At 36.3% G+C, this 27,582-nt stretch overlaps 1 protein-coding gene across 3 annotated transcripts in view; it reads left to right on the top strand.

Moving 5' to 3' along the window:
* The window catches only part of APPL1 (adaptor protein, phosphotyrosine interacting with PH domain and leucine zipper 1), a 56,091-nt gene that overhangs the window by 3,120 nt on the left and 25,389 nt on the right, over positions 1-27,582 (top strand). For 2 of the 3 annotated variants that reach the window (XM_086697848.1, XM_086697847.1), the window contains exons 2-17: positions 3,708-3,806; positions 5,036-5,095; positions 6,621-6,692; positions 9,315-9,402; positions 11,015-11,056; positions 11,652-11,710; positions 14,728-14,874; positions 15,728-15,810; positions 16,508-16,666; positions 17,578-17,766; positions 19,959-20,001; positions 21,247-21,303; positions 23,797-23,888; positions 24,691-24,873; positions 26,587-26,639; positions 27,210-27,384. In XM_086697848.1, coding sequence (XP_086553974.1) covers positions 3,708-3,806; positions 5,036-5,095; positions 6,621-6,692; positions 9,315-9,402; positions 11,015-11,056; positions 11,652-11,710; positions 14,728-14,874; positions 15,728-15,810; positions 16,508-16,666; positions 17,578-17,766; positions 19,959-20,001; positions 21,247-21,303; positions 23,797-23,888; positions 24,691-24,873; positions 26,587-26,639; positions 27,210-27,384 — 1,601 coding nt within the window. The remainder of the gene's footprint in view (positions 1-3,707; positions 3,807-5,035; positions 5,096-6,620; positions 6,693-9,314; positions 9,403-11,014; positions 11,057-11,651; positions 11,711-14,727; positions 14,875-15,727; positions 15,811-16,507; positions 16,667-17,577; positions 17,767-19,958; positions 20,002-21,246; positions 21,304-23,796; positions 23,889-24,690; positions 24,874-26,586; positions 26,640-27,209; positions 27,385-27,582) is intronic. The other variant, XM_086697849.1, reaches the window with a different exon arrangement.

Here is a 27,582-nt window from a genome sequence, read left to right as displayed (position 1 = left end):
TTTGCATTCCCACCAACAGTGTAAGAGGGTTCCCCTTTCTCTGCATCCTCATCAACACCTGTTGTTTCCTGTGTTGTTAATTTTAGCCATTCTGACAGATGTGAGGTGGTATCTCATCATGGTTTTGATTTGTATTTCCTTGATGATGAGTGATGTTGAGCATCTTTTCATGTGTCTGTTAGCTATGTTTGGCTTCTTTGGAAGAATGTCTATGCATGTCTTCTGCCCATTTCTTAACTGGATTTTTTTTTCTTATGTTATTATATTTTTGAGAGAAAGAGCATGCATGAGCAGGGGAAGGACAGAGAGAGAAGGAGAGAGAGATCCCAAGCAGGCTCCACACTGTCAGCCCAGAGCCCGAAGTGGGACTCAAACTTATGAACCATGAGATCATGACCTGAGCCGAAATCAAGAGTCAAATGCTTAACTAACTGAGCTATCCAGGCACCCCTGGATTACTTGTTTTTTGGGTGTTTGATAAGTTCTTTTTAGATTTTGAATACCAGCCCTTTATCAGATATGTTGTTTGCCGATATCTTCGCCCTTTCTGTAGGCTGCCTTTTAGTTTTGTTGATTGTTTCCTTTGTATAGACAAGGTTTTCTTTGTTTTGTTTTTAATATTTTTGAAGTTTATTCATATTTGAGAGAGACAGACAGACAGAATGAGCGGGAAAGGGGCAGAGAAAGAGGGAGACACAGAATCTGAAGCGGGCTCCAGGCTCTGAGCTGTTAGCACAGAGCCCAACATGGGACTCGAACTCACAAACTGTGAGATCATGACCTGAGCCGGAAGTCAGACGCTTAACTGACTACGCTGCTCAGGCACCCTTCTAGATAAGTGTTTATTTAAATCATTTGATCCTAATCAAAAGTGGCTTGTCAGTTGCTATGTAAAAAGGTTAGAGCCTTGGAGTCATGAAAGGCTATCGTGAATTACAGTTATCTTTTTTTAGTTTTGATTTATAGTAACTATTAAAATAGAGAGGAATTTGCAAGTTCAAATCCAGCTGTTTGGATATAAACATCTTTAGAATTATCTTGCCCAAACAATCTCCTGTTCTGCAAATGATCATATTATTTGTTGAGAAAGGAAATCTTTAAGGCTATACTATACTAGCTGCCTTGTCCATACTTATATATTGTTTTGAAAATCAGGAGCAAAATGAAACTTGCTAGTTATTAAGAACAGATATGAACCTTTAAAAATAATTGTATAGATAAATACCAGTGACTCTTCAGTGCTGGAACTATGAAGATAAAACTCCAGTCCCAACATGTCTGATATTGAGATAAATGCCCCTTACAGTTGATAATGTTTTATGTGTAATTGGTTGCAGATGTACACACATGGTTGTTTCTCCTAGTGGCATGACTGGTCAAGTGCAACCTCTCAGTGTTCAGGCAATTTGAAGGATTATCAGTCCTCTTTATTGTCTGAAAATATTCCTTTGACTCCTGCTGGAATGAACCAAGTACTGCCATCAAAGTTTGCTGAATCAGTATCAATGGTTTGGAAGAAAGTACTGGGGGCAAAAGTGAGCACTTGTAAGAAATACTTGTCACGTTCCCATGGCACAGAATAATATTGGATGGGAAAACATGGATATTGATGATTCTTCTGTCAAAAAGTGACTCAAAAGAGTTGAACTCTGAAGAAGTGTTAGGATTATATTAAATTCATGCTGTTTGTGTTTTGCTTTTATGTTTATATTAATTATATATAAAATTAATTATATATGATATATATATAATTATATATAAAAATGTTTAAAGGTCTATTTCCACAAATATAAAGTAAAAATTACAAGACAGAAGAATACCTCAAATCATAGCTTAATTGCTGGCATTATTTTGTTGCAGTAGTATTTAAAAAGAGTGCAGCTCACAGTGGATGCCATCATAGATTCAATGAAATGGTACCACATTGATGTACTTTTTATAAGGTGCTAGCTAGATATAACTAGCTTTAAGTAGGGAACCCATTTTAACACTGGGCTAAGGAGATATTTTTAATTTAAGTCCACTACAGGTTTTTGCATAAATGTGTAATTCCTTGAATTAGAATAATTTTGGGGAAACAAAAAACGAAATGGCAGATTTTTCTTTGGAATGGCACTAAGTCAAACAAGATTTCTTAATGCTTTCTTTTTTACATCTTAAAATAGCACTGTGGGGAATAGGGGTGGGGCACAGAGCTAAAAAAGTAAAAAGATTCTCTGTCAGATCTAAATATCTGGGGCATGGGGGAGTAGAGGACTGACGACACGGACTTCATATATTGGCATAATGATTTTGTCCCCCCGCCCCTCCTTTTCAAAACTGTGTTGACTTAGCTTTCTTTTCTGAAAATAGGAAACTAAGGAATAAGTTGATTTTTAAAAACCACTTTCTAAGGCTGAGACATAAATGAACTATTTGTAGAATAAAAATACAAGGTCATCTTTTAGATTTTAAGCTGCAGTTATCGCAATAGTTGTTAATATTTTCATCCTTTCTCTGCCTTTGGGATATGAAAAGGTGAGTATACCTTGCCTTGATATGCTGAGTTTCTTCATCTCTATCCTTCTTATTGACAGTCTTAACATTTACTTAAAAAAATTCCCCTTAATACGAAGGGGAAATTCTTAGTGCATTAAAAAAAAAAAAAGAAGCCTAACAATATAGACAAGTGTAAAGAAGAAGAAAACAATAAACCCTCAAATTCTGTACTCTTTATAAGTTAGTATTTAATTGGCCATGTTATGGGGCACCTGGGTGTCTCAGTCAGTTGGTTGGGCATTTGACTTCAGCTCAGGTCATGATCTCGCAGTCCATGGGTTTGAGCCCCATGTCGGGCTCTGTGCTGACAGCTCAGAGCCTGGAGCCTGTTTCGGATTCTGTGTCTCCCTCTCTCTTTGCCCCTCCTCTGCTCATCCTGTCTCTCTCTTTCTCTCTCTCTCAAAAATAAATAAACATTAAAAAAAATTTTTTTTAATTGGCTCTGTTAGGGTTGGCTACTATGTTATTTTGAATTAGGATGGGGAGGGTTTTGGCTACTCCAAGAGAACATGGAAAAAGAGAAATAATCATAAGTTATCTGAATAATAAGAAATAAGTTATCCTTGGGGCGCCTGGGTGGCGCAGTCGGTTAAGCGTCCGACTTCAGCCAGGTCACGATCTCGCAGTCCGTGAGTTCGAGCCCCGCGTCAGGCTCTGGGCTGATGGCTCGGAGCCTGGAGCCTGTTTCCGATTCTGTGTCTCCCTCTCTCTCTGCCCCCCCCCCCCCCCCCCCCGGTTCATGCTCTGTCTCTCTCTCTCCCAAAAATAAATAAAAACGTTGAAAAAAAAATAAAATAAAATAAAAGAAATAAGTTATCCTGAAATAAGACATTTAAAATATTTATACATGGAATACTGTTAATTAGCCTTGAATGTTTTTGTTGATTTGTTCTTAGTTTAATCACAGGCTTTTTTTAATTCATAAAAATACACCTTTGTTCCTTCTAAAGTTTGTGTGCTGTAGTTGGAAAATCCCTGTGTTTTGGTGAAGTGAAATTGAGAACAAAGAACCCCAGCATCTTGGCATTACTATCAAAAGAGAGAAAATAGATTAAAACTCAGAATTATTAGAGCTCCAGTGTCCTAGGATTTTTCCTTCCTCTAGAAAAAAAATTTTCTATTTGATTTATATAATGGTGACCTAAACTTACTGCTTTTATTTTATACAGACAAGGTCTTTACTGGGTGTATTTGAAGAAGATGCTACAGCTATTTCCAACTATATGAACCAGTTGTACCAGGCTATGCATCGGATTTATGATGCACAGGTAAAAAGCTAAGGGCTGATTCAATGCTTTTTTTAAAAATGACTTTAAGCCCATGAGGACAGAGGGATAGAGTCTGTCTTGTTTACTGGTGCCTGAATGCATGAAGGAACTTTTAAGTATTTTGTATTACTGAGCTCACATTCCAAGTACTAGTGAGTGTATAGTTTGTAGCACTACAGAAGACGTGAAGATTTAAGCATTTTCCTCTTTCTACCTAAACACAGTAAGAGCTTTCTTACTGAAACTCACTGATCATGATCTTTGCCTAAGATATAACTGAAAGCCCCATACTGTCACCAGTGTTTTCCCTAATCATGCTTTTAATCTCAAGAAACACTTCCCCCTTTTTGAGTAAAGGATTTGAAGGTGGTTTATCTTTAGTGAGAAGAACATAATAAAAATTAGATATAACTCTGGGTGCTGGGAGATTAGTTCAAGAAGGAGATGGGTAGATTTTTTTTTTTTTTTTGTCGAGCAGGCTTAAGATTCAAGGCTGTTTATGTAACTCAGTTATAAGCCTTAACAGCGACTTGGGTGCTGTGTTAAACTTTCTTTGGGATTAATTAAGTATACAAGTTTCTTTTTCTCCTTCTCATTTTATCTCCTTTCTGGATTCACATTTTCTTTATGTACTAAAAAGTTGCTGTGATAGTTTTTTTTTTTTCCCTTGTGATAGGTCTTTCAAGATTTGATTCCTGACCACAGAGATTAATTACAATGTAAAAGAAATGTTATATTTGTCATTATGTTCATCACGGAAAAAAAACTTCAAAAAGTATTTCCTTCATCTGGCTGTGTTGCTGTATTATGTGACTAGGCTAACCACATTTTGGTTGTATGTTATTAAATGCATTGGTCTAGTATCAGCACCTAGAGAGAGGAATAATTAGTCATTAATATAGAATCTCTCAAGATTTTGCTAAGATTATATACAGTTTACTTCTAACTTGAAAGCTTTAACAGCATTTAATACTTAGTTTTTATTAGCTAAAAAAAAGCATACACCTAGAACACTGCTGAATTCCTTGATGGTGTCCATTTATTTCATGGTTTGATTTTCCCTTAAAAATGCTCTAATGGTAGTTCCCTTTCCAGTGATTTAATGAGGGGTTTATAGAGTATGTTATATAGCATTTATGTTAAGTGGTAAACGTGGTTTAAGTATCTTCAACTAAAACTTTCTTGATCAGTAATATTGTGTTAATTTGAATGCTGTTTTTTTCCTACAGAATGAATTAAGTGCAGCAACACACCTGACTTCAAAACTTTTAAAAGAATATGAAAAACAGGTATAGTATATGAAAATTTTTAAAGCGTAATTTAAAATATGCAGTGAGGGGCACCTGGGTGGCTCAGCTGGTTAACCGTCCTACTCTTGGTTTCAGCTCAGGTCATGATCTCACAGTTCGTGGGTTGGAGCCCTGCACCAGGCTCTGCACTTTTAGTGCAGAGTCTGCTTGGGATTCTCTCTCTCTCTCTCTCTCTCTCTCTCTCTCTCTGTCTCTCTCTCTCTCCCTCCCTCCCTCCCTCCCTCCCTCCCCCTCTCTCTCTGCACCTTCCCTGCTTGCTTTCTCTAAATAAATAAATAAATAAGTAAGTAAACATTAAAAAAATATTCAGTGATACAGTATCTGTATAGATAAACAGAATTTCTCACCAAGAATCCTAAGCTTTTTTGAATTTGCAGAAGGTAATTTGGGCATGCTGTTGAAATTCCACTATAGCACTTATATCTGATTTTAATTATTGTTACATATTAGTTATTTAATTGACCTCTCTTTACAAATGAAGAAACTGAGGCTTGCTCAAGATTTTACGGTTGGTGATTGGAGGAATTGGAGCTAAACACCAAATCTTAAACTCCTTGTATGGTGTGCCTTCCTGTATACACATGTTAATTAGTTGCTTAGCAAACATTTTAATTAATGTTTACTAATTGTATGAATTATGCTGTTTTATTAAGTGACATTTTTAAAGTTTATTCAAAATTTTAGAAGTTTTTTGAAGTTTCAGTTGACCCTTTAACAACATGGATTTGAACTGCACAGGTCCACTTATTCATGGATTTTTTTGGTAAATACAGTACAGTAAATATATTTTTTCTTACGGTTTTCTTAACATTTTCTTTTTTCTAAAAGATTATGGAAATACAGTACATAGTACATGTAATACACAAAATACATGTTAATCAACTGTTTATGTTACTGATAAGGCTTCTAGTCAGCAGTAGGCTGTTAGTAGTTAAATTTGGGGGGAGTTAAAAGTTATATGTGGGGGTTGGCACTTCTAACTTCCACGTTGTTTGAGGGTCAGCTGTGTTTTTTTTTATGTTTGTTTATTTATTTTGAGACAGAGTGTGAGTGGAGAAGGGGCAGATAGAGGGAGAGAGAGAATCCTAAGCATGGAGCCCAATGTGGGGCTCCATCTCATGCTGGCAAGATCATGACCTGAGTTGAAATCAAGAGTCGGATGCTTAACCAACATAGCCAGTCAGATACCCTGGGTCAGCTGTTTTTAAAAATGTAAATTATAGGGGTGTGTGGGTGGCTCAGTTGGTTGAGCGTGGGACTCTTGATTTCGGCTCAGGTCATTATCTCATGGTTTGCGAGTTCGAGCCCCACATCGGGCTCTGCACTAATGGTGCAGAGCCTCCTTGGGAGTCTCTCTCTCCCTGTCTCTCTACCTGCTCTCTCTCTCTCTTTCTCTCAAAATAAAAAATGAACTTGAACAAAAATAAAAATGTAAATTATAACATCATTCACAAAAGATATACAGCACTGGGCCTTTACCTCATCTGTGTTTCTCACTTTTCAGCGCTTTCCACTGGGGGGTGATGATGAAGTTATGAGTTCAACTTTGCAACAGTTTTCAAGAGTTATAGATGAGGTAAGTGCTTATTATAATTATATCTTGCTTGAATATATGGTCTTATAATTAAGTTACTCAAGTTGTTTAGCTTTTATTGGGAACTTGTATTATTATGATAGGAGCAAATCACTATGATAAAAGTTTACTATTTAAAGAAGGACCTTATTTCCATCTTAGTGGCTGTCTCCTGTCTTAGTGGCTTCCTCATAAAAATAGTACTTTCTTTTTCTGATTAAAACAAATTGTTTTCAAGGGATAAGCATATAGATGTGCTCTCTCTCCTCCCAGTCCATGTCACGTTCATCCTTTCACTGTGTTATTTGATGTAGGCAGGGAGAGAATTAAATTATGAGCTATAGGTGGGTTCTGGGACTTTTTTAATGATTAGTTCTGCTGACTGGTTAGAGAAATTAAGGGCTGATGTTGGCTGTCTGGGATGGAAGGATTAATAAACTGAATGGCAAAATATTGCTAGGTGGAAAAAGTGTGGTGAGAGCTGTCTAGGGAGTCCATAACTGTTCTCAACTAGTGCACTGATGAAAGATCTTTTCACGTGAAACACTAGATAGTTCTGTCTTTTCTAGTCTATCTGAAAAAGTAATTTTTTGAAATATTTTATTTAAAAAAATTTTTAATGTTTATTATTTTTGAGAGAGAGAGAGACCAAGCATGAGCAGGGGAGGGGCAGAGAGAGAGGGAGACACAGAATCAGAAGTAGGCTCCAGGCTCTGAGCTGTCAGCACAGAGCCCGACACAGGTCTCAAACTCCGGAGCCGTGAAATCATGACCTGAATTGAAGTTGGATGCTCAACTGACTGAGCCACCTAGGCGCCCCTGAAATATTTTAATAACTCATTGTAGCCAAGTATTGTCACAGGAGAGCAATATAAAGAAATGTTTGTAGAAAATGGAGTATTTTTATTGTGGTAAAATATACATAACATAAAATTTACTCCTGGTTATATTATGCATTCACAGTGTTTGTAACCATCACCACTGATGTTCCAGAACATTTTCATCATCATCCCAAAGGAAACCCTGTGCCCATTAAGCAGTCGTTCCCTACTCCCTCTCCCTTCAGCTCCTGGCAACCACAAATCTACTTTCTATCTGAATGGATTTGCCTGTTGTGGATATTTCCTATATAATTTGTGGGGTTTTGTGTCTGCTTTCACTTGGCATCATGTTTTTAAGGTTTATCTGTGTTGCGGCATGTATCAGAGTTTCATTCCTTTTTTAGGTGAATAAAATTCCAGTGTATGAATATACCACATTTTATTTATTCCTTAATGGTTGATGGACATTTGAGTTGTTTTCTACCTTTTGGCTACTGGAAGTAGTGCTGCAGTGAACGTTTGTATACAAGTTTTATTTTTGTTTTTTTGGGTTTTTGTTTTTTGAACACCACTTTTTCAGTTCTTTTGGGTATATAATCAGGAGTGGGGTTGCTGGATTATATGGTAATTTTATGTTTAGCTTTTTGAGGAACTGCCAGACTTTTTTCCACGCTTCTGCGCACTTTTACATTCCCACCAGTAGTGGAGGGTTCCAGTTTCTACACATCCTCACCAGCGCTTTTCATTTATATTTTTATTATAACCATCTAAGCGGGTATGAAGTGCTATATCGTTGTAGTTTTTATGTGCATTTTTCTGATGGCTAATGACATTGAGCACTTTTTTCTATGCTTATTGGTCATTTGTATATCTTTGAAGAAATGGCTCTGGTAGCCCCTGCCCCCAATCCACAGAGGATACATTCCAAGACCCGCCCCCCAGCGGATGCCCGAAACCCTGGATAGTATTGAATCCTGTATGTTTTACTGTATATACATAAATGTGATAAAGATTTATTTACAAATTAGGTGCCGAAAGATTCACAGAATGAGAGAATAATTAACGGTAAAATAGAATTATGACATAATAAAATTTGTGTGAATGTGGTGTCTCTCTCTCTCAAAATACTGTGCTGTACGCACCCTTTTTGTTATAATGTGAAATGATAAAATGCCTACACGATGAGGTGAAGTGAGGTGGATAGTGTAGGCATTGTGATCTAGTGTTAGACTACTGTGCCCTTCTGACACTGTCAGGAGGAGGAGGATCATCTGCTTCAAGACTGCAGTTGACCTTGGGTACCTGAAAGAGCAGAAGGCAACCCTGGGTAAGGCGGTGGCACTACGATATTCAGACCTTTGCCCTTTTTATAATTGGGTGGTTTATCTTTTGTTACTGAGTTTAAGACTTACTTATTCTAGACGCAAGTTCTTTATCAGGTATACGATTGGCAAATATTTTCTCCCTTTCTGTGGGTTGTGATTTTATCTTCTTGATAGTATCCTTTGCATAAAAATTTTTAATTTCAGTGAAGTCCAACTTATATATTCTTTTGTGGCTTTTGCTTTTGGTGTCATATCTAAGAAACCACTGCCAAATCCAAGGTTATCCTGTATTTTTTCCTAAGAGTTTTAAATGGATTTTTTTTACTGTATAATATTTTGTAGTATATCATATAATTTTGAGTGTTCTCTTATATAAAATGGATCAGCATCTGTTTACTAGATTTTATTTAATTTACATAACACTGGCTAAATGTCTCTGTATAGTTATTTATTTGGCCTTTTTGTCTTTCTTTTACTAGCTTAGCTCTTGTCATGCAGTACTTTCAACGCAGCTTGCTGATGCCATGATGTTCCCCATTACCCAGTTTAAAGAAAGAGATTTGAAAGGTACTGAAGTCAAGTTTATGTTTACTTTCATTAGCTGTCAGAAGATTAATACTTGCAAAGTGCATATTACTCTATACCTTAACCATTTCTGACTACAGTTTATACCACTTTGTCACTGGTTATTTGTGGGAGATCCTGCTAGATGTTAAACTAGTTACTGGAAAGTACTGATATGGATAGTGTCACTTTCCTTGAGAAAGCCTAGAGAAGGAGATGGGTGAAGCAGATAATTATGATACTCTGTCTCTTATAATTAGGGAATGAGCAAGGTACTGTGGGGCCTCAGAGGAGGGTGTCAGGAAGGCATCACCAAGAATGGAACCTCAGCATTGAACATTGAAGAGTCACTGTTCTATTAGGGGGACTAGAAAGCATAAAGGTATGGGTTGGAGAAATACATGGCTTGTTTTGTGGATGACGAGACCTCAGTATGGCAGCAATGTTGGATATGTTGGGGTATGACAGGAGACAGATCTAGAAATAGATCATGCTAAAGATGTTGGACTTGAGTTTATAAGCAAGGAGAAGCCAGTGGAGGCCTTTAAGAAGTAGACCCAATTCCTTTAGTTTTTAAGGATGGAATAGAGTGTATTTGATGTTGAGGAAAATGGATTAGGAAGTTGAGAGCTCAAGGAGGTGAAAGTGGCACAGGAGCTGTGTTTATGGGCTGCAGTAGTGGGAGGTAGGGGTACTGGCACATCTAGCAACCCATGACTTAGTAGTTTATGGTGGTTTTGTTTCTCCCCACTTAGGATTAGTAGGTGATAACATGTGAGTTTTACAGAATTGGCTCTGTTTTGTCATAATTCACAGTCTCAGACAGTCATATAGACTTATTTATTGAAAATATAGATAGAATTAAAACTGAACTAATGTATCAGTGGATGGCAAACTATTTAAATTATGCATGAAATAAAGACAGATGTATTTTAGAGATGGAGTTAATATTTATGGTGGTGATCCTTAAGAATGGTTATTTCCAAGGTCAATATAAACAAGTTCTTTTCTTAGTCTGAATGTCCTAACCTTATTAATTATTCTTTGTTCCTCATTCAGCATTTTTACTTATTAGAGTCAGTACCAGTGAATGAATGAAGGGGGTGCTTGGGTGGCTCAGTTGGTTGAGTGACCAGTTCTTGATTTTGGCTCAGGTCATGATCCCAGGGTCATGGGATGGAGGCCTGCATTGGGCTTCACGCTGAGTGTGGAGTCTGCTTAAGATATTCTCTCCCCCTGCCCCTCTCCTTTGCTTGTGTGCTTTTTCTCTTGCTCTCTCTCTCTCTCTCTTTAAACATAAATAAATAAAAGAATATGTTGCATGCTGGTACTAAGACTAATCTGCATATCTTAGAATTTGCAATGATTTTAAAATTTGTTTTTGTGTCATATTACTAATTTGTGGCAAGTCGATTTTCTGTTGGTGTAACTGTTGTTAATAATAGTGAATGTTCCATAGGCTACTTGAAACACAGAATAACTTTTTCACTTTGTTGAATTATGAAATGTTACTTGGAATTTTAATTGTAGCTTAAATGGCAGTTACTGTTTTCTAAACAAAATTTAAGAAATTTCATAAATATGCTAAATTGAAACTATTCTTGAACTTTTCCAGAAATATTGACATTAAAGGAAGTGTTTCAGATTGCTAGTAATGGTAAGTTTTGAATACTTTACAGTTGGTTTTCGCAGTGATCTATTTCTTTATCAACACAAATCTATGTTCTATGTAGTAGAAAAAAGTGAACCTAATTAAAAGTTTCAGTGAATATTATGTAAATCAGTGCTCTTATTTAAGTTGCACTATTTGTGCTACAAGAAAAATTTAAAAGGAAACTAAATCAAATTTTTCAGTTTGTTGTCTTAATAATACCCGAGGAATTGGCGTAATATTTACCCTTCCTTGTTTTCCTGTATATTCCAAAGTTGTCTTTAGTGAACATTTGCCATTTTTATACTGAAAAATACTTTAAAAAACTTAGTGGAGTACAGTCTATTTGGAATTAAATAGTTTGCCAATTAAATAAGTAGAAACATAATGGGAACATTTAAGTGGATTGCTCATATGGTAGAGAATTCTTGCTTTAGTACATTTGTTGAAAGATGCACATGTGAAAACCATTTAAAGTTTTTTTGGTTTATAAGTTTTGTAAGTTTATAAGTTTTGTCAGGTAAGTTTTAAGTTTTGTCAGGTAAGTTTTAAGTTTTGTAAGGTACTATTGTATTGTTGTTAATAGTTATTTCTTTTCCAGATCATGATGCTGCAATTAACAGATATAGCCGATTGTCAAAAAAAAGAGAAAATGATAAGGTGTGATACATACTTACTCCTTTAGTATCACAATTAGCAATTGTTTCATTAGATGGTCTGGTTTTTCCTGTTTAAACATAGTAGCTAGCAGTTACTTTGTATGTTTTTCTGTATTGTCCTTGATTCTTTCCTTCTATTTGTTTCAAAGCCTTTCTGATAATTATTGGACATAATTATCTCTTTGAACAAACTATTTTTCTGCTGACAAAATTTTCTAAGTAAACAGAACTATTCCAAAAATGCAATTGATGCACAGTATATAACATTGCTCCTTTTGCTTTGTGTTTTGATAACATTGCATGTGTCCTGTTTTTATTTGACTATGTATGTATTCAGAAGTGTCTTCTGAGATACAGTGGTTAAACAGTTGAATTGTTGCATACCTAATTGAATGAACTTCTGTTATGAGGACCTTCTCATTTACACGGAATATATACGTAGTTTTTGATACTTGTTCCACAAGAGAAATCCAGAAATATTTCACTCTATTTCAAAATAGGAGATATGCATGTGAGTAAAAAACAAAGAAATTATTAACAAGTTCATCTGGATGCTCCTTAAGATCATTTCTCTCTCAGTGCCTGATCCAAGGCTTGCTGAGTAGGATTCCACTAGATGTTTTTGAGTGAGGTGATCTCTGGTCCTCAGAGTTGGTTTCTGCAGCCTTGGCTGTGGCTGCTGGTAGAGACAGTGATCGCTTGTGGGAATCCACGACTGGGTACAGTTTACTGTGCAACAGCTACTGTGACGCAGTAAAGGGAATGTGTCTCATAAAGTTCAGTACGAAGAACTTTCAGTTTCTAATTTTAGTTCACTGATTATTTGACGGTGCAAATATTGATAAAATATATACATTTTGAATTCTACATTACGAAATAGTTTAAAGGTCTAGGTTAGAATTTTGGTGTATTTTTTATGCTGCTTCTGGCTGTTCCAGGTTTGTTGTTGTTATTCCAGGTAGTTTTAAAAACATTCTTTTACCAATTTTGTTTTATTTGAAAAATTTTTGACCATCTGCTATATGTCGGGTACCATGAGGCAAGAGTGTGAATAGGCTCCACTCCCATCCTCAGGAGTGGACAATATGCACTTAAGGAAGGCATATTCCTATGTGAAGGCGTACAGCTGGATTGGATTGGGTACCAGAGTACGAGGATGAAGAGAACCCATGAATTAACATTGAGTTAAGTACTTAACAAATAGAAGTCTTAAAATGCTGCAAGAACATACAGAGAGCCTCAGTTAACTTTGGTGATTTGGTGAAAGGCTTTACTTTTAGGAGGTGCTATTTGGATTGAAGATGAGTGAAAGTCACTGGTTTGGGACAGGGGACAGGGGCGTTCCTGGAAGAAAAACAGCCTTTGCAGATGCACATGGTAGAGTCTAGAGAATGTAAAGGTTAGGAGTACTCACTGGCTCTAAGTCAGACTGCATGAGAACAAATCTCAGCTTTGCTGCTTGTTTGTCTGACGTCATTTTCGAGCCTTTATTTCTCTTGTCAAAAACACTCAGTAGTTTTGACAATGAAATGGGATAATGCATGCAGGGTACCTGGCTTGTAGCAAGTTTTCATTAAATTCTAGCAATAATTATTATGATAATGATGTGTGTCTGGAGCATAGGATGTATTTGGGGAGGTGTGGCAGAGAAGACAAGAAAGAAGGAGTTTGGGGCTATTTCAGTGACTTTGAAATTTGAGTTAGAGAAAGTGGGCAGCCTCCTTAAAGGAATCCTACTTAAAGGATTTTAAGTGGGTAACACCATGCAGTTGTGTTACAGAATAAAAATACTACTGGAAATGTGAAGGGGACAGGACTAGTGGGAACTCATTGAAAAAGTACCAAAATAGTTTGCAGAGCCTCAGCTAAGGTTGTTATGGAAAGTGGAGAGGAAGAAATACTTCTAGAAAATATTTTGTGAGTGGAACTGACAAGACTTATGGTAGGAGGAGGAATTGAAAATGAGTCCTATAATTCTTTTTTTTTGTTGTTTTAAATTTTTAAAAAACATTTATTTATTATTGAGAGACAGAGAGACACAGAGCATGAGCAGGGGAGGGGTAGAGAGAGGGGGAGACACAGAATCTGAAGTAGGCTTCAGCCTCTGAGCTGTCAGCACAGAGCCCGACGCGGGGCTCGAACTCACAAACTGCGAGATCATGACCTGAGCTGAAGTCGGTTACTTAACCAACTGAGCCACCCAGGTGCCTCAGAGTCCTATAATTCTTGGATGATGGGGTGGATCTTGGGATAATTAAGAGAGCTAAGAAACGGAGGAACAGGTTTGTGGGGAAGATACTATATTTAGTTTTGTATGTTTCCAACACATTTACACACACATGTGGACACACACACACATAAAGAGCCTAGTTGGAGATGTGCTTCTTCTGACACTTAGGAGAGTGAAGGGCAAGAGATACAAATTTGAGAGTCATTGGTGTATTGGGATATACAATCCCAATACTTGGTATTGGGTACTTGATTAGGCATTCTAAGGAAAGCAAGAAGAGAGAAGAGCCTAATGCACAGTGCATAATAGGTGCTCAATAAATGCTTGTTGTCTGAATGCAAGAACTTAAAGGAGCACACATATTTTAAGTGTGGGTAAAGAAAAACAAGTACAAGAGAGGAAGAGCAGCAGGGGGAGAACCAGAAGAGGGGTATGCTGTGAACTGACCAAGATCAAAGACTGATGGCTAAGCTAATACCAAACCACTGTCTGCCTTTCCTCTGTGTGGTAGACTTTTTCTACCACACTTAGTTCAGTTATTGTACCATACTTAGTTATGTGCAGAATTTGCTTTACATGTGCATTTTAAGATGGAGTAGTTGGTAGTAAGACAGGAAAATTAGCCAATATTTTATAGGATTTCTCGTATCTTAGAAAATAAAGATGCACAATTGCTGGTAATACACCTGTTTCCTTGGGTAGGCTCTTTCCTATAGCCACTACTAAAGTAATTAAACATAAGTACACAATTAGATATATAATAGTATTTTTAATGTTTTTATTTGAAGGTAAAGTATGAAGTCACAGAAGATGTCTACACCTCCAGAAAAAAACAACACCAGACCATGATGCATTACTTTTGTGCATTAAATACTCTTCAGTACAAAAAGAAAATAGCATTGTTAGAACCTCTACTCGGATACATGCAAGCTCAGGTGAATACTGGCTGTACTGTCTTTTGGATTATAACTGTTCTAAAAACTTGATGTTGAGTTTGATATTCATGTTAAGCATTAGGGTATTACAGACTAAGGTCACAATATTCTGTTTGGGTATGTATTTTCAAAAGTAATTTAAAATGTCATCAGAATACTATTTTAAAGAAGCTAGAATGGTTTTCCTTGCAAATGAAAATTTCACATTTTTTCAGGTAAATGAAATTACTTACCTTGTATTTAGTCCTTGTCCATCACAGGTTGGGGACAAGGGACAGAAAGCTAAATGACTTCTGCAGTTACTTCTGCTGGAACTTCCTTTCACCCTTGCTTCAGAGTAGATTTGAAAGAGAATGGGCAAGTTTGAGTTTGTCTCATGTTCCCTGCATACCTCCTGAATTAAAAATAATAGATTGAAACCCCAGAGTGTCCCAGGAGGTGTGCATCAGGGAGGAGGCTAGAAAATTAAATTTGGTCAATATGAGACGGCACGTCCCTAAAAATTAAGAGTTTAAGGAAATTCAGATATTTCTTCAAATATGAGCACTTATTATTCCTCAGTATAAAACTTATCTTTGTGGTAAACATAGGTTTATCCATATGACTTAAAGTTTTCCAGTTTTTGTTTACCATATGCATATATTTAAAAAAATGTATGGTGACATTGAAGTCTGGTTTTTACAGTTGCTCTAAGCCCAGTAGAAGTCATTGTAAACTAGTACACAAATGGGAATACTCCCTTGTTCATTACCTTACCTTGTATCTGGGTGACTGTATGATTCATTTTAAGTATGTTTTGTATTGTGTGTGTTTCTGTTGCTCATCTCCCCACATGCACACCCTCTTGCCTTAGATAAGTTTCTTTAAGATGGGTTCTGAAAATCTCAGTGAACAGCTGGAAGAATTCCTGACTAATATTGGAACAAGTGTACAGAAGTAAGTATTTTCTTCCTTAAAATTGAAAATGAAGTTACAAGAATAACTTAACAGCTAAATGCCATAATCTACAAATATTTAGCATTTAGTTTCCTGAGGGCTATTTTCCCTGCCATGGGAGTGTGTCTCACATGCTTCTTGGTGTTTTCACCATCTTTTCCACAGAATTTGAACTCTGAATTTTATAACTGTGTCAAGGCTTGTGGTATTTTATTGATTCTAAACTAGGTTTTATGTCTAAACATAACAAACACATAATAGTAATTAACCACAAGTTAATTACCTTCACAGTTATCTGAATTGTGGGGGATGGGTGGGAATTGCTATGTACATGTTGCTTTTCAAGCCATGAAAGCTTAACGAAAGAAAGTCATTCTAGTCAGGTTCAAAAGTCTGAGCAGTGATGTGGTCAATCTGAGATCTGCAGGGAGACGAAAATGATTGTTTTAAAGGCACAGGACAGAGCAGTTTGAAAATTCCTCCAAAGTTAGGTATTTAGTGTGGTAGTTTTTTAATTTAGTATTGTTGCCGTAATATCTAAGTTTCACTTAAAACATAAATTTGTTTCATAATGTGTTCGTTTTATTTTAACTACCCACACCACTACTACTCTCTTTAAGAAAATATATACAAAACAAATGTTTAGGTAAACACGATTGGTAAACAGTTCTTTGTTGTGGTTTGTTTTCCGTGTTAGTGTTCGCAGGGAAATGGACAATGATGTAGAGACCATGCAGCAGACAATAGAGGATTTGGAAGTAGCCAGTGACCCCTTATATGTACCTGACCCAGATCCCACGAAATTTCCTGTTAATCGAAACTTAACCCGGAAAGCTGGATACCTTAATGCTAGGAAGTAAGAGAACTACAGCTATTTTCATATATTGTATATCATCTAGCGTAATATCAAGTGAACATAATATATAATTGATATCTGCTAAATTATTTTGATTTTACTAAAGGTTGAATCTTTTTAGTTAGTGGTATTAGTGTTTTTGTCAGTTTTTTGACGGGGGTACGTGAATAATTTTCAGAAGTAAAATTTTATTTAGGTATTTATTGAATAATTTAGAATTATTTTTATTTTTTTATTTATTTTTTATTTTTTACATTTATTTATTTTTGAGAGACAGAGAGAGACAGAGCACAAGTGGGGAAGGGCAGAGAGGGAAGGAGACAGAAATCTGAAGCAGGCTCCAGGCTCTGAGCTGCCAGCACAGAGCCCGTTGCAGGGCTCGAACTCACAAACCGTGAGATCATGACCTGAGCCGAAGTTGGACGCTCAACCAACTGAGCCACTCATGGTCCCCCAGAGTTATTTTAAAAGCAAAACCAGTTTGAGTTTAAATCTAGGATTATATGAAATATCATTAAATATCACTTTTATCATACTTTATATGTAATTATACCATCAGGTCAAATTTCAGTTTTTACCTAAAGGTAGGATAAAGCCAGTTAACCTTAGGAACAAAATGAATTCTTTCGATTTTTTTTCTCTTGAAAGTTGAACTGTAGTTTAGGGAACATTGTTATAACAGTTGCAATTTGATCATTTCTAGCCTTGTTTTGGAAATACACGCACACACGCAAAAGTGGGTTGGCATACATGAATTTATTTTAGAGACTGAAAAACTGCTATTTGTATTTTCTAGGCACCTTGGTGCCTTTTTGCAAGCTGATTCTTTGTGATGTTTTATCTTGTGTCTGGCTTATGATGAGATTTCAGGTGTGTTGATACTGAAGAGTGAATGTACTTTCTTCATTTAGTAAAACAGGCTTGGTGTCATCTACCTGGGACAGACAGTTTTACTTCACGCAGGGTGGAAACTTAATGAGTCAGGCACGTGGGGATGTAGCAGGAGGCCTCGCCATGGACATAGACAACTGTTCGGTAATGGCTGTTGACTGTGAAGACAGGCGGTACTGTTTTCAGATCACTTCCTTTGATGGAAAAAAGTTAGTATTTTTTCCTACTATTAATAAAATCTGTAATCGTTTGAACTACTGAAATGCATGATAATTCCTTGCCGTTCAGACATTTTATAGCTATTTTAGGCTTATTACATATTAAGATCATTTTCCTTTTAATCATGTAGAAATGATTTGAATTTTCCTTTCTGACTAGGTTAAATGACCTTGTCAAAACAAGGTCATATGGTAAAAACCCTTGATTTCATGTTAAGATACTGTTCACTGAAAATTCTGCATGGTATGGGGAAGGCAGCACAAGTTAGTGGAAAGAGCCCTAACCTTGGGGTCAGAAAGTTCAAATTTGAAATCTGCTACTTACCATGTGGTCTTAGACAAGTTATATAGCCTTTCTGAGCTCCATTTTTTTTTTTTTTTTTACATGTGAAATGAGGGTGGGGTGGTCATAATCCCTACTTTGTAAATTGTTATGAAGAATAGAAATCTAACATAATGTAATGTGCCTAATGTGTAGTAAGTGCAAATACCAATGTCATTTTACTTATTTTTTATTAAAAAAAATTTTTTTTATGTTTGTTTATTTTTGAGAGAGAGACAGAGTATGAGTGGGGGAAGGGCAGAGAAAGAGGGAGACACAGAATCTGAAGCAGGCTCCAGGCTCTGAGTTGTCAGCACAGAGCCCTACGCGGGGCTCAAACTCAGAAATCCTGAGATAATGACCTGAGCCAAAGTTAGATGCTTAGCCAACTGAGTTACCCAGGCGCCCCACTAATGTCATTGTTAAATGTTATGTATTTCTGATTAAGTTAATGATTAGTCCATTAATGTTTATGTGCAATTTTTAAAACTTCTGTTACCTTTGCATTGAGAACCCATAGACTAGCTTTTAGAATAAATTTTTGAAAAACAGAAAAATGTAACAAAAGGAATATTGAAAAAAGCTATAATCTCACTAACTAGAAACAAGAATTAACTTTTTGGTCTGTTGCCTTACAGTTTTTACTCTAACTACATTTGTTTTTAAGTTTATTTATTTTGAGAGGGGGGAGGGGCAGAGAGAGAGAAACCCAGTCTCTGCGCTGAGTGCAGAGCCTGACATGAGGCTCCATCTCATAAACCATGAGATCGTGACCTGAGCCAAAGTCAAAGGAGTCAGACACTTAACTGATTGAGCCACCCAGGCGCCCCTCTAATACATTTTTAAAAAAATACTTGAGGAAATACTGTGTGTGTGTGTGTGTGTGTGTGTGTGTGTGTGTGTGTGTGTGTGTGTACACACACACACACACACTTTGGATCTACAGCTGCTTATTAAAAACATTTCACAATGACTGCATTATAATCTATCTAAGGATGTAAACCATAATCTAAAATTTTTCCTAATGATGTTTAAATTATCTGTAGCTTTTTTCTACTTAATTAAAATACTGTTTTTTGATGTTTCTTACTATTCAGATGCAGCTTCTGAATTTTCAGTCATTTTTTCTCTATGTTAAGATGCTATGGTTCACTGTCTTTTATCAAATGGTGGTTTAATTTCATATTCCTTCTTTAAACATGTAATGAATGTCAGTTACTGTGTCATTTATCATGCTGGATGTTGGGAGTCCCTGTGTTCATTTGTCAGAATTACCAAATTGTTAGTATGTTACTACAAGTACTTACTTTTTTGTTTTTTCATTTTATTGCTAATAATGCTTTACATGATTTCCCATTTCACATTCCTAGTGTGATTCAAAATTAGTAATTATTTTTTTCTCTAACTTAGTAACATTTATAGAAAAGCTAAACATCCCAATGTTAGTGGCTAATATATTGAAAAATTTTACTTAACTATATTTATGAAGAAATAATAACTAAGTATAATTGGTGTTTTCTATTAGGATTACTGATTTATATTTGAAATATGTAGGATATGTCAGAAAGTTGAAGTGCATCGTCTTATTTGCAGTGTTCTTTTGCTACAGGTTGTCTTCTGAAAAACAGCACCTGTTTCTTTTTTGGTTATGTTTTGGCACAGACAGCCAAAGTCAAAGTTGTTAAAATATGAGTACAGATGCCCCTGGTGGTCTCCTTTTCCTAAGATATTGATTGGTTGTGTGTTTTGGGTTTTTAAAGTTTTGATACTGATTGGTTTTATATGTACTTTGAAAGATAAAACATTTTCTCAGATCAATTTTTTTTAAGTTAAGGGTCAAACTTCTTTCTTTTTTTTTCAGATCTTCAATTTTGCAAGCAGAAAGTAAAAAAGACCATGAAGAGGTAAAATTTTATCCAGTTAATTTCTTCAGCAACCTCTCAAGATATCTCAGCAACTAAATATTAAGATAGAAATTTGGAAAATCCTAGTTAATTAAAAAGTTTTTAAAAATAAAATCTATTGTCCCCAAGCAACATTCTTAAGTTTCACACACAATTTTAAAGCTAGACCTATAAGGGGAGACGTTAGAAATCGTTGCTGTCTGTCTTTTTAAAGGCACGACTTCAGAAATGACCTTGTGACTATTGCTTTCTGGCAAGTTAGTAGTATCATGAGGTGACAGTTTAATTTATTCTCTTCTCTCACCAACTTTCTGAGACCGTATTTGCTGCATTAAGAACATAGTGGCAACAGATGTAGCATGGCAGGAAGCAAGTAAAGCTTAAAATGAAAGACAGAAAAACAAAAATTTGGGAGTGTCTGTTCTTCCTCATGAGTCTTTTATTTTTGGCTCCAGTTTTACTTCTAGTGCACCAAATATGGAAGGTAAGTTTTACCACCAAGAACTGACACTTCAAAAACTTTGTCTTGAGAAATACTCTTCGATGAAAGTATACTATACTTGATTTTGAGCCATTTTATCTGGTATTATAACTGTGTTGGTAGAAGACAAGGTTAGAAATTACATAGAGATCTATTTTTATTTACCTCTTATGCAAAAGAGTAGGTATTAAAACTTGCTTTTGGTTTGTGAGGAACACAGACCTGTGTCTGCTCTCTGCAGGGTTTACCACACAGAATATTAGTTTAATGAGGCTCATCATGGACTGAAATCCTCGAGAGTGAAGTGGAAAATGTGGAAGAGAGAGCATTTTCTATGTTAATTAGTTATAAATCTGAAGAAGGGAAGTATGTAAAATGCATTCGCTGGGAATATATTTAGCTCTTTACTTTTTTGCATTAGTGTTAATCATGATATCTGAATCCAGACTCTCTTATTTGGTGGAGATTATGAAGGGAAGTGATATAAAAAGACAAATACAGGCTACTAAATTATAACTTAACATTATTGCTATATTTTTATTCCCTTGTATGAAGTTAATTTGGGCTTTAAAAATAATAAATCTATTCACTGTTCTGTTACACACAGACTATATTTATGTGTATAGGAAAATACTGTTTTTGTGAGAAAGATTATGTGTTACATCTTATGAAACTTCTATTCAATGAGATATTGAACATTCTCGTTTAGAAGAGAAGCATTGTAGGAAAAAAGTCTTATTTTTCTTTTTCTTTTTCTCTTGCAGTGGATCTGTACAATAAATAACATATCCAAACAAATATATTTAAGTGAAAATCCAGAGGTAATGTTTTTATTTATGATATCTAGATCTGGCAAAATTGAATACTTCTGTGGATTACATGGCTTTTATTAATTATGTCTTAATCTCTCAAATTCTGTAATCTTGATTTGCCCTTGAATGGGTAGCTTTAACGTATCCATATATGAGCATCTGGTCTTCTTAGATAAATTATTTCAAATGTAATGGAAATCTGTCAGCTAACAAGTATTTACTGGGTATCAATGCTGGATTTAGCCTTGGGCTGAGCACCATGGATAAGGATACAGATGAATAAGAATAAGCCAGGGCTCTGCCCTCCAGGGGCCTCTGTGTATGGGAATACAAACATAACATTGAAGTAACATTTCTTATAAAATAGTATATAATTGAAAGTGTGTAGTAATGACTAGAAGCTTAAGATTTGAAAATGTTAAGATCAAATATGGACTTTAATTTTAGAGAAAACTGTGGAGATGATACAGACTCCTGAGCTGGCTAAGATTTGTCCATATTTTGAGGATAAGAGAAGAAATTACAGACGTGAGAATAAAAACAAAAGTACAAAGGCAGAAACTGTGTTTCTGAAACCAGTAGTATAATCGGAGTTCAAGTTTCTTGTTGGAGAATAATTGAAAGCTGAAATATGCATACAAATCACCTGGGGATCTTGTTAAAATACATATTATATCTAGGGTTCGGGTATTCAGCCTGAACTCTGTTTTGCCACATACACTTTGAGTAGCAAGGGTATCAAGCCAGATGAACTTCCATGTAGGTGCAATCCAGATATACAGGCAGAACCCAGAGAACTGTGGAAGGAAACAAGTGGGTCCATACTACAGTGTAGTTGGGAAAAGACTTGGTTTAGGACAGGAGCTGTGTGTCCTCTGCCGGTCTTGGTGGGCCCAGTTGTGCTGTGAACCCGGCCGCCTCCAGGACACCGCAAGGCTGTGCAGTACTGATAATTTGAGTTGAGGCAGAACAGGGCTGATTTCTTTAGGAAGCCCTCACTTTTTTAAGTCTTAAACTGTTGTTGGATAATAGTTGATTAGACAGGGGTGTCTGGGAACATGTAGGAGACCATTACAATAAATAAGGGATGAGCTGAGGGTCTGGACACCCTGGTAACTAAGAGAGAAGAAATGATACATTGTAGAAACAGGTAAAAAGACATTGACTAGACTAGTTACTAACTGACCAATATAAAGGATGAAGGAGATGAATTAAAGATGACTTGCAGGTTTTAAGCTCAAGTGAATGAAAGAACAATTTGAAGAGTCCTGTTTTTATCATAATGGCTTTGAAATGCCACCCAAGACACCTAGGACTTAGATTCCTGGGAACAAGTTTTGAATAAAGAAACAGTATCTCATGATCTCCAAAATATTAGTAACTTCTATTAGTTGTATAATAATTTTATGAGCCTAATCTGAGAAAATTAGTGCTAATTGTAGAGAAGCCTTTTGCTTGTAGTAATTAGATCTGTTGCCAGTCTAGCTTTTCCTTTCTGTTATGCTACTTGGGAGCAACAAAAAATTAAAATGGAAGTTGGATGATCTGTTAATACCTAGAGAATACGTGGTGAATACAGTGTTTGCATTTGAATAATTCAGGGTTATCTTACTTTCCCACAAGTTATCAGAACTCTAAATTTTAAGTAGTATTTTCCAGATTATCCAGAATTACTTTATCTGTGTTCAATGAGAGGAGAAATTCTGATCAACTTGTAGCATTGTCGTGATATTTTTGCTAACTATAAGACACAGAAATGCAAAAATGTTAAGTGACGACGGGGTTCCTGGGTGGCTCAGTCGGTTAAGCATTTGCCTTCCGCTCGGATCATGATCTCACGGTTCGTGGGTTCGAGCCCCACGTTGGGCTCTCTGTTGTCAGTGCAGAGTCTGCTTTGGATCCTCTGTCCCCCTCTTTCTGCCTGAATAAGTAAACTTAAAAAATTTTTTTAAATGTTACATGATGTTTTTTCTAATGCAAATACTATTTTATGTAGCCAGTGTTTGAAATATGAAGTTTAAAAATATTTCTTATAGGAAGCTTTCTTTCACATTTTGGTCCAAAAATGATAACTTCATCAGTTAATAAATATGTAGATGTTTCTGAGCGTAAATATATTTTGGAAGATCATGAAAACACTCAGCTGTATAGTTATAAAAATTTTTAATAGTTTTGATATTTTCTGCTTGTTTCCTACTCTTAAATTTATTTATTTAGCAAATGTGTTGTAGATGCTGTATTAGGTCTAACAATACAAACCTGAGTCTAGAAAATCTGGTAGTTAAATATTTAAAGACCTAGGTCTGTAAGAAGTAAGAGGAAGCTTACTATGTTATAAAGTTAATTATGTGTCTTAATATTAAGATGGAATGTGGAACTACTTTAGTTACTCCAGTTTGCATTTTAAGTGTTACTCAAGAGCATTCTGACAATTCAGAGTTCTGTTCAAACTTTTGGTTTTCTTGCTTTACTAATTCTAGTCCTTTTTAAAAAACAAAATAGGAAATTGCTGCACGAGTAAATCAGTCAGCTTTGGAAGCGGTCACTCCTTCCCCATCTTTCCAGCAGAGGCATGAAAGTCTGCGCCCGGCAGGGTGAGTTACCAGACTTTTGGTTATTTAAAACTGTATGGGCTATTGGGGCGCGTGGGTGGCTCAGTCAGTTAGGTGTCCAACTCTTGGTTAGCTCAGATCATGATCTCACAGTTCATGAGATGAAGCCCCACACTGTGCTCTGTACTGACAGTGCACAGCCTGCTTGCGATTCTCTCTCTCCCTCTTTCTCTCCCTCTCTCTCTCTCTCTCTCTCTCTCTCCCCCCCTCTTCCCCTGCTCACCTGCTTGTTCTCTCTCTCTCAAAAATAAGTAAATAAACTTCAAAAAAAAATGTCTTAAAACTATATGGGCTATTGAAAGTGTTAGCAAAACACTTTGATTTTAGTAGTGCTACTTACGTTAGTACGAAATATGCCCCCCAGACATAGAAAGTATATTTTCAAATTGGTAAATTTACCAGCGAGAATGCTAAATAAAAAAGATTCCAAATTTTCCTAGTGTTTATCTCTAGAGTGAGGTCATTTATGTTTTTGAATTTAGTCATTGGAAAGAAAGAAGTCTGTTATTAAATAAGTAGCTGTGATTGTATTTGTTGAAATTTGTTCTGTTCCTCTTACTGACATAAAATTGTATTTTCTGGGCACCTGGGTGGCTCAGTCAGTTAAGTGTCTGACTCTTGATCTCAGCTTGGGTTTTGATCCCAGAGTTGTGAGTTCGGGCCCCATGTTGGGCTCTGTTGGGTATGAAGCCTACTTAAAAAAAAAAAAGTTTCTCATAGTTTGTATTTAATTTCCAAAAGAGAAAACTAAATGCAATGCCTTCTGGTTTTCTTCTGTGCTTAGACAATCTCGGCCACCGACAGCTCGAACCAGCAGCTCAGGATCCTTGGGATCTGAGTCCACAAATTTGGCTGCCCTCTCTCTAGATTCTCTTGTTGCCCCAGACACTCCAATACAGTTTGACATCATTTCTCCTGTGTGTGAAGATCAGCCTGGCCAGGCAAAAGCCTTTGGCCAGGGAGGCAGGTGGGTGATGGCATCATAGTGATACGGTTCTATGGTCTATAAGGTTTATGATTCCATTTTTACACAGTGTGTCTCACATAGATATATTAGCTGTGTTGTACTTTCTTTAATTACCTAATTTTGGTAGTTGAGAAAGAATCATGTAGGTTTTTCTCTTTGTTTTCTGCCTCAAATAAGTGAAGGCAATTCAGTTTAAGAGAATTTTGAATTTTTTTTGAGATTACTTAATTTTGAATTATTTATCTGCTTCTGGTATTTGCTCTTAAAATTGCAGAAGAAAGCTAACAGTCCATTCTTTAGGTCACGACAATATTTCAGAAATTCTTGAGGGGCGCCTGGGTGGGCTCAATCGATTAAGTGCCCGACTTCAGCTAAGGTCATAGTCTTGTGGTTTGGGTCCCACGTTGGTCTCTCTGCTGTCAGCACAGAGCTTGCTTCGGATCCTCTGTCTCCCTCTCCCTCTGTGCCTCCCCCAACTCTCTCTCTCTCTCTTTCTCTCTCAAAAAATAAAAATAAACATTAAAAAAAAAGGAAAAATATCATCTTGAGTCAGAGTAAGAAATCTCCTGGGGCACCTGGGTGGCTCAGTTGGTTAAGTGTCCGACTTCGGCTCAGGTCATGGTCTCACAGTCCATGAGTTCGAGCCCTATGTAGGGCTCTGTGCTGACAGCTCAGAGCCTGGAGCCTGTTTCAGATTCTGTGTCTCCCTCTCTCTCTGCCCCTCCCCCACTCATGCTCTGTCTCTCTCTCTCAAAAATAAAAATAAATATTAAAAAAAAAAGTCTCCAGGAAGGCACTAAATTCATGTTGTGAATCATTAATAAATCATCTTTTGTTTATATAATGAGAAATATCAAATTTGTTAAAAAAATTGTTTTTGGCTCTGGGATGAAGGAAATGTGACTTAAGGCAAATTTATTTAAGTAGGTTGGACACCTCATACATTAATTTGGATATACATGGCTATGACCAAGAAAAAATTTCTGTTTGATCATAGAAATCTACTTAGGATTTGATAGAATAGGTCAGACATGTATTATGGAGATCAATTTCATGTTATCTTAATGTCAGTGTTATTTAAAACAACTTAGCTCTCTGTTTGTTTATAAAACCTATTTTCAGTTGTACTTTTCTTCCTTCATTGTGGGTGTGCCAAGAACCAAGCACCCTTAGGGGAGGTAGCTTCATCCCTACTTAGCTTTTCTTCTTGCATTCCATTACATATGCCTTCAGAAATACAGGTTTAAAATTTAAAAATGTTCAAGTCAGCATAGTTAACTTGCAACATGTAATAAAGGACCTAAAAAGAGGTTTTTAAAATCCCAGGAAATCCTTGGCATTTTTCTTAGGTAGATAAAATTGAAGCTAAATCGGCTATTCCTTTCCCCCTTTATTTGAATTCAAGGTTTTCACAACATGGTTTATTAGGATGTTGGGGCGTGTGTGTGTCTGTCTATAGTTCATCCACATCTTCTAGAATGCAGCAGCTTTGAGTTCAGCCTGCTAAGTGTGAAGGTAGAGGCCTTTGTCAGAGTAGGGTGGTCATCAGTAGCGTACCTTGACAGGATCAGGCATTTTAGAGCTTTATAAAAAAAATGTGTGTACAAGTTTTTGTGACTCTTAGTTTTTAACTCCAGTTTCAATGATTGAGGTTTCTTCCATATGGCTCATGGTAACTGACCATTGGTTCATAATTTTTTAAAAACTTTTCAGGCGCACAAATCCATTTGGAGAATCTGGAGGAGGTACAAAATCTGAAACTGAAGGTAAAACAGATGTGCAGTATTCTTATATTTTAAAAATTCTCTGGTAAACTGTGTGAAGGATTTGTTTTTATTTATTCTGATGTATGCTGTTTTAATGGTACATTTACTTCATAGCTTTCTTTTTGCTCATAGTACACTCAAAGCAACAGAACTTAATCAGGCTTAAAGATGTCATTAAAATTGTAGAATATCATACTTTTGACCTCGTAGTCAAATTCTCAATGCAGAAGCTGTCCTTTAAGTTTTTCCTAGCAGTTCATGTTTTCTTCTGCTAACTGGAGCATGACTTTTTTTCTTTTTGCAGTAACTATTTATTTTGATACATTTCAAGCTTACAGCAAAGGTATAAGAATAGTACAAGAACCACCTATTGTTGAAGCAGAACCTTTTGCTGTTTGAATTTGAGACCTTAATTTTCTTATAACATGAACACTGTAGTTAGGAGTAATTGTAAATACTTCTACTAGGTTGTATTTTTTACTACAAAATCTAAAAGGTGACAGTGTGTTTTATTCTTAGGAAGAGATATGTGGAATTTAGAAATATATAATGTATCTTGTTCTTTTGTAGATTCTATTCTTCATCAGTTATTTATTGTCCGATTTCTTGGTTCCATGGAGGTGAAATCAGATGACAATCCAGATGTTGTTTATGAAACAATGCGGCAAATTTTAGCTGCCCGGGCCATCCATAACATCTTTCGTATGACAGAGTCACATTTATTAGTCACTTGTGATTGTTTAAAGTAAGTAATGACCTTCCCCTTAAAAAACTGTGCAAAAAATGGGGCGCCTGGGTGGCTCAGTCGGTTAAGTATCCGACTTCAGCTCAGGTCATGATCTCGCTGTTTGTGAGTTCAAGTTCTGCGTCGGGCTCTGTGCTGACAGCTCGGAGTCTGGAACCTGCTTTGGGTTCTGTGTCTCCCTCTTTCTCTGCCCCTCCC

Source organism: Puma concolor, chromosome A2 (genome assembly GCF_028749965.1).
Source record: "Puma concolor isolate L17-30 chromosome A2, mPumCon1.1.hap2, whole genome shotgun sequence".
Classification (NCBI taxonomy): domain Eukaryota; kingdom Metazoa; phylum Chordata; class Mammalia; order Carnivora; family Felidae; genus Puma; species Puma concolor.
This window is presented reverse-complemented; position numbering and strand designations above follow the sequence as displayed.